This window comes from Helicoverpa armigera, chromosome 19 (assembly GCF_030705265.1).
Source record: "Helicoverpa armigera isolate CAAS_96S chromosome 19, ASM3070526v1, whole genome shotgun sequence".
Lineage (NCBI taxonomy): Eukaryota > Metazoa > Arthropoda > Insecta > Lepidoptera > Noctuidae > Helicoverpa > Helicoverpa armigera.
In genome coordinates, this window is record NC_087138.1 from 5518269 (window position 1) to 5529154 (window position 10886).

A 10886-nucleotide genomic window follows, 5' to 3' on the forward strand; every position below is an offset into this window, starting at 1 on the left:
ACCGGGATAAAATATAGCCTATGTTACTCGTGGATAATGTAGCTTTCGAATGGTGAAAGAATTTTTTAAAACGGTCCAGTAGTTTTTGAGCCTATTCATTACAACCAAACAAACAAACGAAGTTTTCCTCTTTATAATATTAGTATAGACCTGTTTATAATATTAGTATAGATAGTATAGATACATATATGTTACCGGAGATGTATGAAGGAATTCAATCTACGAAAACCATGTCTGATTCATATATTACCCGATCTATTTACATACAAGCTCTTTCCTGTACTGCTCAAAGAATTGGATGATGTGATGCACCTAAATAAAATTAAGAGGTACTCAGGCATTACATTCTCCAGTATACTATAAACAACTTGAATCGAAAAGACACTAAACGGCAATTTATTGTCTTTGAATACCTACACGCTATAAAATAAATGTGAAAGTATACTAATTAGTCGCCCTAGATCTAGAGATAGGTTAGAAATCGCTGGCGAAATCCTGCGTAATAATGATCCAAACTTTAGAAGAATATATCTAGGTATTGCAAAGTTGGGACAGGTGGTTTGTAGAGCAGAAGTAACCCATCGAAATCAATGTCTTGACATGCCACAATACAATTTGACTTATTGCAAAATATAATAATTTGCGTGTTACCCAATGCTGCTAGGCGCATCTATGTGGACGTTTCTAGCACCGTCAATAATATACTCCGATTGGGTTGTGTAGTCACTTAGTGCCTGCACGATACAACTTTTAATATCTTTAATCTAGACACACGGCAGTGTGTCCGCCAAGTTCGAGCAAAAAAGGCGACACACCGGCCGTGGGTTATATTACACGAACCATTTCGGGCCAAATTCGACCCCCCTGTAACTCAAAATCTATTTTATTTACGCATATCAAATTTCTAGTATCTGTTGAGACCCTCTCACTTATCTAAAATACAAAATTTCATTAATATACCTATTGTAAGTCTTGAGATATTGACGTCAGAAAATCGCTATTTTTACTATACACTTATTCACTTATTCACTGATTCACTGATTCACTGATTCACTGATTCACTGACTCACTCATCAAAAACCTAGACCACTTCCAGTGGTCGTATTGACTTGAAATTTGGCATGGAGGTAGGTCTTTATGTCAAGGTAAAGGGAAAAATCTGAAAATGGCCAAGTGCGAGTCGGTTTCAAAATAATGAAGGTGTTTTATACCCGGTGTAAATTTATACCCCTAAGGAACTAAAACGAACTAAATTTATCTATATTTATATAATATATCTTCGAATGGTACAAAGGTTTGTATTTAGTCAAAGTAAAGTAAAAATCTGAAAACGGCCAAGTGTGAATCACTTTCGAAAATAACGAATGTGTAACTTTGATCCACGAACATAATATATGATAACATGTCATGTCAGTCAGTTGGTAAATCTAGTCATAGTTAATCTAGTTCATTTATTTGTAAGAAACATAGTGCATATTAAAAAATCTAAAAGATAGTATAAATGAGACATTTCTTTAACTAACTTCATCATAAGAAAAAAATAAAATAAACAACCTTACAAAAATAAATGAAATCCCACCCAAAACAAAAATGTGAAAGACTGCCAAGTTCGATAATATGGGAATGCTTCGCCTATAAAAGAAGTGAGATCTGAATAAGTACCAAGTTCCATACAAATACCTCAGTTAAAAATAGTTACTTTTTAATGATGATTACTTGGCAAGTTTTAATAGAAAATTAAATACTTGATTCATTGCGTTTAGTAGGTTTATAACAAGGTGTATGAAAACTTGCCAAGTAACATCATTAAAAAGTAACTATTTTTAACTGAGGTATGTGTATGGAACTTGGTACTTATTCAGATCTCACTTCTTTTATAGGCGAAGCATTCCCATATTATCGAACTTGGCAGTCTTTCACATTTTTGTTTTGGGTGGGATTAATATAATAAAAATTAGCTTAAAGTCTTTTTTATCATTCTAGCTAAATAGTTTGTTCAAATCATCATATTTCATGCCAAAATCAATAGGTATACTTAAATTATCAAAATACAAACGGTCAATGACAATGGCCCCAGTGTGAAATGTTACAATTTATCTATATAAGGAAAATACACGGCACGAAAATAAATCTACAGAATAACTCATTAGTATAAATTGGAGATATTTATTTAATTTTTTTAGTTTTCGTTTCGCAAGCCTGTGGGACAGTTCATTTCAAACAACTCCGAAAAATATTTTCGTCCAAAATGGGGGGGCGGATATTTCCTCTAGTGTTTTTCATCGTCGTGTCTTCTATATCTGAAGTAATGTGTAATGGAAATGGTAGTTTAACCTTCGTCATAGACGACACGGGATCCATGTTTAACGATATAGATCAAGTGAGGGCAAGCGTGAACCAAATCATGGATACTGTGTTCAATGAAAAGTCAAGCTTAATTGACAATATGGTTCTGGTCACGTTCAACGATCCAGGTAATATAGATTTCCAATTTTTTTAATAATTATTGTCCCGAAGCTTTCCTATCTGCCGCCGATGACCTAATACAGTCCAACACGACATGCCATGATAAGAATATTGCCGCTGCTGATAAAATTTACATATCAATCTTTTTTAACCAATCCTAGATGCCGAAGTAAGAGTTAATACTAGAAATCGCTACCAATATAAGAGGATACTGGACGAAGTTGAGGCTCACAACATTATTAACAATGACTGTTGGGAGCCAGCGATGAATGGAGTACTCCTTGGATTGAATGAAAGTAATCGCGACTCCTACATGTATGTGTTCACCGATGCACCCGCCAGAGACTATAAAGATGCACCCCGTGTCATAGAACTCTGCCAGAGAAAACAGATTCAGGTAATAATTAGCTAAATCTGACTATTTTTGTATAAAAAGTTAATATTTATGCAATATGTCTTGTGGGCCCTCGAAATTCCTTGGTACCCACGACGAATACTCCAATCAGAATGAAGAAACACACCACGCAATTGAACTAAACCATAAAATTTAGGAGAGTAATAAATGATCATCTATTATTCTTTATTTCACAGATAGTTTTCGTGCTTACTGGAAACTGTCATGGACAACACGGAGTTGAAGCTTCAAATGTATTCTTTGAAATAGCGAAGGCATGTTCGGGACTCGCGTTCGAGATTGATAAAAGCCAAGTTTCTGAGGTAAAGCCGCGCACTTGCTATTATTTACTTTTAAACCTTGACCCATATTCGAGGATATATATACTTCATTAAGTACCTACTTATTTTTTTTTTTTCATTTTTTACTCTCGAATTATTTTTATCGCTACGAACGGTCTCTTCTATACAACATATAGATGGATAGTGACGAGAAGTAAAACATTACATATGATTGGCAGTTAGGCAAGGTGTAAACATGCTCCTGCAATTCAAGTAACTTTTAATAGTGAAGCTTTAACGTACACAAAGTACACATAAATACATTATTCCCATTTTTCAGGTGCTTGGACCTATTAAAGAACTTATAAAGGGCAATAAAAGTATTTTTGTATCGACAACCATAGAAGCCAATGTTTATAAAAATATCACAGTAAGTTATTACCGCATTTTTGCTTTATTTCTTACATATTTAGTTAATTAACCGTTTATAGGTGACGACGACACTTGAGTATCAAGCTCATGTATCTATGTAAGTAATGATAAGTTCGTTTTCACTAATCACGTGTAGTGTAGTTTCCTAACAGTTGAGTTAATATATGTAAGTCATACAGTCCTGATAGTTGGTGAGCAGTTTCGTTGGGAGATTGGTGGAAGACTTTGGTAAGTTATGCTGTCCCGGCAAGCCAGGTCGCACACCAGGCATACAATTGTATCTTCACAATTGTAGCGCCACATTATAAATGCGACACATTTAACACCCCCACATATTCCTACGTGAGCACGCACACCGAGGTTAGTACCTATCTTTTTTGTACAAACGGATGAACCCAGTAACGTCTTTTTTTCTCATGAATAGCCACATCAAGAAATCGTCGTCATCAGAAGATGAAGTCGACATGCTGAAAGCGGTGCCACGCTACAACTGTGCTTTCGATGTGCGCATATACAATTCATTTGTAGTAAGCTGAATTGTAGCGCAATGATTGTGGCGACGTAAATGTTCGATACGCGTAGCATGTGGCGCTGGTGTGCGCCCTGCTTAACGTAGCCGGATGGGGACAAAAACTATCTTTGTCCTTCCCCCGGGGTATTTTTGACGTAAATGCTCATAAAGTACCAGGCCAGCACAACTTACATGAGCATATCATTACTCGAGTGTTGACGTCATTGCTCACCATGTACCAGGACAGCATGAAACACGTGAAGTAAATCCCTCGGTGCGCGGGTGGAAACCCCGTGGAACAGCTAGTCCTTAATAAGGTACTTCTGTGAAACATTGAGAGGTACTTTTATTGATAATGTGCAATAACTCTTGAATTTTATTTTACACAGTTCAGAATAGATACCCACACTGACAACGCCATAATTTCTGTATCTGGTAAAATACCATATCTGGAAATAAATGGACCTGGGGTTCAATTAGAAGACCTGATGCGAAATCATAATGGAATGGTGAGTAGCAAACATGGTAGGTCAAGTATATACACTATCCACACTTTGTAAGCAAGCATATTATAAATTAGAAGATTACATTCAAGATAAAAATGCTCGGAAACATGTTGGTCCTGCTCCATAGGACAATTAACAAATTAAAATTACACCAGCAAGTAAAATTGTATATCTTTTGATTATTTGTTTGTAAGTTTGTACCAAAATATAAACCAATTTGTAAATGTGAACACCATGTAGCATTTTAATTGTCATTTTATCCTCATTTGTCTTTGCGATTCTACATGATCTTCGCATGCTGTTACTGTATGTATCAATACATACAAAGTGTAAGACCATATTTTATTTTAAAAAAGAGTAACCATGGAGTTTCTTGCCCGTTCTTCTCCATAAGAAGCTACTTTTGGAATGGGCAACTAGAATCAAACTTAGCTATATTTTTGACGTTCATAAGTGCTTGTAAAGGCCTAAATGAAATAAATGATTTGACTTGACTATACCTCCAAATTCAATTAGTGCCAACCCAACGCCTACTTTTCTTTTAGGTGGTTAAACTTAACAACATCAGGCCTGGCGAATACGTGGCTACTGTGGGTAGTAAGTCGAGAACATCTATCATCATTGTGGGCAGAACGGATTTCTTTTTCACTCCTGGCTTTTCTGAGTCAATGCCCAAGTCAGCAAAGGACGTAACGCCTCAGCCCATCGCTGGTGAGTTATCCCGTGCTCCTAGTAATTAGACAAGTGGATTTAAAAACGACTTGTTATGAGGTTAGGCTAGAGGAACATAGAAGACGTTTTGGCCAGTTTAAAAAGTAACATTTATTATTGTTTATCCTGGGATCTTCAGACACACCGATCGAACATCATGAAAAACGCATTTTACAAAATACCCTCAATAGTCCTAAATCAATTTAGTTCTTTTTGTTTTTCAGATACGAAAGTTCATCTATCTGCATCCGTCATCGATGAACATAATTCTGTGCAAATAGTAACAGCGGAGATTGTACAAATGAACGACCAAGTCATACAAACGCTTCCTTTAATCAAGGTTTCGAAAGATTTTTACGTGACACAGCCATTTGTGGCTCCGTCGCAAATGTTCAAAGTAGTTGTAAGTATTAACCTTTTTCTTAAAAATACTATCAATAATTGTGTTCTTCCATATTTTGTGGATATGTTATAATGTAATTAAAACTATTATTTCTACGTTTTAGGTGAACGGTATAGTGAAAGCAACGGGATTGCCCATAAAAAGGATCGCCAAACTCCCAGTTACTTCGATACCACAACCAAAAAGTAAGTTCCGTTTGATTGTGACAATATAATATTCCGACGAATATTTCTAGTATTTTAACTTTCCTGTGGCACCTAAAAAATACACACTCAATTTCCCACTGCACCGAAATACCTACGATATGATGCACGATGTATGAAAAAAAGCTTTTTCTCACACAAATACTTTACGTTATGGAAAGTTTGAAAACAATATTTGAATGTTGTAATATTTGCAGGGCGACCTACTGCAGTTATAACACAAGTGAAGTTAACTTGTAAAGTTGAAGCGCACCCAGAACCCAAAATCACATGGGTTAACAGCAAAGGATCTATAATCCAATCGACGGTATGTGTAATGTGCTCATTAACTATAATATCTATCTGTTGATTGCTCACTAGCGACAGGACATGAGCCCCATGCAAGTACAATCAAATTTCTATCTCTAGTAAGCAAAACAACAGATAGATAGAATATTAGGAATGGCATAACCTATCGTCTATTTTAAAACCAACTGCACGAAAGAACCTGCTTCCCAAAAGCAATATCATGTACATATACATTTCATAAAGTGAGGTTATGCAGCCAAGTTTGAATAGACGATTTTTTGTTTTGATTGCATCTAACCTATCTAATTTTTCTTTCAGACATCACGTACAGACGTACCCTATGAATACATTAGTGATATAAAAACACAGGTCTCTAAAAGTGATAAATTCATTTGCTATGCCGAGAACAACGAAGGGAAATCCTCAGCCTCTGCAACGGTCACAGTTAGGGATCCTTTTGTTGTGAAAGAAGTTCCATCAGGTCAGTAAAGTATATACAAAGGTTGTATTAACTTAATATCTATAAACTATAAATTGGATTAGATTTGTATCAAGTATTAATTTGCAGTTCGTCCGAAATTAATGCCAATACCCACCAGGAAGATTACCAAAGGCAAAACATACAAGTTTTATTATTGTGGAAGTGTTGGGAAAAGGAATGGGGTAGGCATTGTGTTAGATAAGAACTTGAAAGAAAGTATGATAGATGTAAAGAGAGTGAATGATAGAATAATAGTTGTCAAAGTAATGTATGAAAGTTTGATAATAAATGTTATAAGTATGTATGCTCCTCAAGTAGGTTGTGATGACAGGGTGAAAGAACAATTTTGGACGGATTTCGATGCAGTAATGATGAATGTGCCGACGAATGAACAGGTATTTGTGGGAGAAGACTTTAATGCCCTTGGCAGAATGAGAGGGAATTATGAAAGAGTGCATGGAGGGTGGGCGTTCCGTTGCCAGAACGATGAGGGTGAAGCCCTGCTACAGGCTGCTACTGCGTTTGACCTAGCAGTGTTAAATACGTGGGTCCAAAAGAACATACATTTGATCACTTATAAAAGCGGTCACCACGTCACACAAATAGATTAGTTTTTGGTCAGACGCAGTAGCTTAAAGAATATCAAAGACTGCAAGATAATACCAGGCGAAGCTGTAGTTTAGCTGTACCGACCCCAAGTTATGGATGTGATTTTAACTACCCGGCCAAAAGCGAAAAAGAGACGGCCTCCCAAAATCAAATGGCATCTGTTGGGGAAGGCTGAGTTGGCCCAGGAATTTAGAAAAGTACCTAGTGGTTGATAAGATGGAGTGATAGAGAAGGAAACTTGGTAGTGGAAGAAGGAAAGGTGGAAGAAGTGCAGAGTGTATTAAAGGAAAAGAAGATGAAATTCAAGGAATGACAGCGGACGGAAGACAGTGATAATAGTGAAAAAACACAAAAAGACTGAATATGACGAATGGAAGATTTATTATTTATTTATTTATTTACAAATTTTTGTACACACACATAATAAAGAAAGATGACAGGAAAGAAAGAATTTACAAAGGTAATGCTTGGTAAGGTAAGATTGTAGCTGTTTCAAAGGCAAAAGCGCGCGAGAAGATGTATGACTCCCTAGATAGCCCAGCAGGTCAAAATTACCGATTGGTTAAATCTAGGGAGAAAATTACAAGAGATGTATGCCAGATAAAGTGTGTAAAGAATGGAGATGAAACGGTCCTCTTGAATGATGTGGAGATTAAAGGTATGTGGAAGGAATATTTTGAAAGAATGATGAATGAAAAAAATGAGTGGAGCGGTATGCTCCATCATAAAGCGGTGAACGAGGGTTTGGTAAGAAATGTATGCGAGGATGAGGTCAGAATAGCAGTGAATGGAATGAAGAATGGAAAAGCGATAGGGCCAGATGGAATACCAGTGGAAATGTGGAAACTATTAAAGATGTATGGATGGAAATGGCAGGTTTTAGTCTTCAATAAGTTGTTGCAAGAGGAAACAATAGTTTCCTGGTGCCCATTTTTAAGAACAAGGGTGATGTGTTAAATTGCAACAACTATAGAGGAATAAAACTAATGTCACATAGTATGAAAGTGTGGGAGAAAGTTATTGAAAGGAGGCTGAGAGAAGCGAGTGATATCGTACGAAATCAATTCGGTTTTATGCCGGGTCGGGGGACAATGGACGCCATTTTTTGTATTCGTCAGTGCGAAAAGTTCAGAATTGCACTCAAAAACTTGCGTATGGTGTTCGTTGACCTCGAGAATATGACCGGGTGCCTCGTGAGGTTTTGTGGTGGGCCCTTGAGGAGAAAGGTATACCAGGGAAGTATATGCAGTTGATTCGAGCGATGTACGGCACATGCTGTACACAAGTCCGGTTCGCAGCGGGCACTACCGCCAGCTTCAGTGTAGGTTTTGGCTTCATCAGGGGTCAGCTCTCAGCCCGTACCTCTTCCTGCTGGTAATGGACGCGCTAACGGCAGATACATAGGATTAGGCACCCTGGTGTATGCTTTTCGCCGATGACATTGTTCTGGTGGGGGAGAGTGGGCCAGAGGTCCAGAGTAGATTGGGGGCATGGCGGCTGAGACTGGAGTCAGTAGGTTTAAAGGTGAGCAGGAGCAAAACCGAATACCTACATTGCGATTTTAGCGGTATTTCAGGACCCATAACCATAACCCTAGCCGGCATGCCCCTACCAGTCTGCGCCGACTTCCGGTACCTTGGTTCACTTGCCCAAAGTGACGGTGAGGTGGAAAGGGACGTTACGCATCGCGGACTCGCGGATGCCCCTCAAACTGAAGGGCAAAATTTACAAATCCGTCATAAGACCTGTCATCCTGTATGGATCGGAGTGTTGGGCGTTGAAAAAGAGGATGAGAAGAGAGTGCATGTAGCAGAAATGAGAATGATGAGATGGATGTGTGGTGTTACGAGAATGGGTAAAGTGAGGAATGATTACATTAGAGGAAGTCTGAAAGTAGCGCTAGGTAGTTACAGAAAAGATGAGAAGTAGAAGATTGTCATGGTATGGGCATGTAATGAGGAGGGATGATACGCATGCAACAAAGTGTGTGCTAAGTATGAATGTAGATGGATGGAGAGAAAGAGGAATCCTAAAAAAAGATGGATGGATTGCCTGAAAGATGATATGAATAGGAAGGGAGTGAGTGTCAGTATGACGAGTGACAGGGGAAAATGGAAGAAAATGACATATTGCGCCGATCCCAAGTAAAATTGGGAATAGGGCAGGAAAAAAGAAAGAAGATCATTCAAGGTAATCATAAGAATAAAACAAATCATTTATAACAAAAAAACATTGTCTTTGCTCCTGTATTCGGTCAATCTGCCGTTGAAAGGGTAATAATTAGTAACCTAGTCTGCTCGCAGGAATTCTGAGCATAAAATAAAAGAGGCATTATAACAGTCGGTACTAACATCGTCAACTAGGCTTTTCTCAGATATATTGGTTCTAAATAGTAGCTTGAAGCTACTACTACTACAACTCCCAGATTTTTTTCTCTCTAGTTTATTTCACAAGTCTTGTGTTTCAGGGACGACATATGCCATTAATGTAAGACTCATCCTCCGAGCCTTTTTCCCAATCATGGGGTCGGCTTCCAGTCAAACCGGATTCAGCTGAGTACCAGTGCTTTACAAGAAGCGACTGCCTATCTGACCTTCTCAACCCAGTTACCCGGGCAACCCGATACCCCTTGGTTAGACTGGTGTCAGACTTACTGGCTTCTGACTACCCGTAACGACTGCCAAGGATGTTCAATGATAGTCGGGACCTACAGTTTAACGTGCCATCCGAAACACAGCCAATGGTGTCTAAGATATACTTAGAAAGTACAAGTTGCATTGGTACTTGCCTGACCTGGGATCGAACACGCGCCCTCATACTTGAGAGGTTGGTCCTTTACCCACTAAGCCACCACGACTTTTATCATTCGTGTAAGACTAGTTATAGGAAATCCTACCATAAATGACTCTTATTCATACAATTGGGTAGCAAATAATGACGTCGGTTCAGTCAGCGGTATATTCAAAACCTTCGTCCGACGTGAGTAGAAATAGAATATTTTACCTTGCGTTTTCAAAACTTGGAACAGAATTATTATTTTCGACGAGTCATTATAAACACTTAATGAGGTATATTTGAATTCAGACACAGCTGTCGCGGCGCAGTGGGCAGCATAGAAGGTGCCGCATGGTTTGTGGTATGGCACCACACCCGAAGGTTATTATTGTGGTTAAGGTTAAGATACTATTGAGGAGACGTATTTTTTTTTAATATAATTACTTCTTCACTACGTAATGTATAATGTAATAAATTAATGATAAAGTACTTAAATCATTTTATTTATTTTTCGATTGTTCCTGCAGCTAATCATCGAAGAAAAATAAGTATTAAAATTGTTAAATATTAACCAACCCATCTATGTAGCACAGTCGGGGGGGTGGCTGCTAACAGCTTACTAATTTAGCCAGGTAAGTATGTAGCTATCTGTCACACATTACCAATCTATAAAACATTGGTGGGATCCAAAATCTATGATAGATGTACAATCAACTTCAGGTCAGTGGTAATAGTTTTATAGGAAAATCGTACTTATCTCTATAGAGTTAAGGTGCATGACAGTTACCACTGATATGCAGTTTACTGTACAAATGATGGTCTAGGA

At 37.8% G+C, this 10886-nt stretch overlaps 1 protein-coding gene across 1 annotated transcript; it reads left to right on the plus strand.

Moving 5' to 3' along the window:
* The first annotated feature begins 2134 nt into the window (after positions 1-2134).
* LOC135118182 (hemicentin-1-like) lies at positions 2135-10534 on the plus strand. Its single transcript, XM_064039447.1, has 11 exons — positions 2135-2474; positions 2628-2863; positions 3058-3183; positions 3482-3571; positions 4474-4593; positions 5136-5301; positions 5526-5704; positions 5808-5889; positions 6105-6214; positions 6514-6676; positions 10370-10534. The coding sequence occupies exons 1-11, from the start codon at positions 2249-2251 to the stop codon at positions 10399-10401; spliced, it is 1530 nt and encodes a 509-aa protein (XP_063895517.1). The 5' UTR covers positions 2135-2248; the 3' UTR covers positions 10402-10534.
* The last annotated feature ends 352 nt before the right edge of the window (positions 10535-10886 follow it).

Bases quoted from the DNA above. Each gene is read 5' to 3' on its own strand.
- LOC135118182 (XM_064039447.1), top strand. From the start codon at position 2,249: ATGGGGGGGCGGATATTTCCTCTAGTGTTTTTCATCGTCGTGTCTTCT. The intron at 3,572-4,473 runs GTAAGTTATTAC...TATTTTACACAG, and splicing joins ATGTTTATAAAAATATCACA to TTCAGAATAGATACCCACAC. The intron at 5,890-6,104 runs GTAAGTTCCGTT...TAATATTTGCAG, and splicing joins TTCGATACCACAACCAAAAA to GGCGACCTACTGCAGTTATA.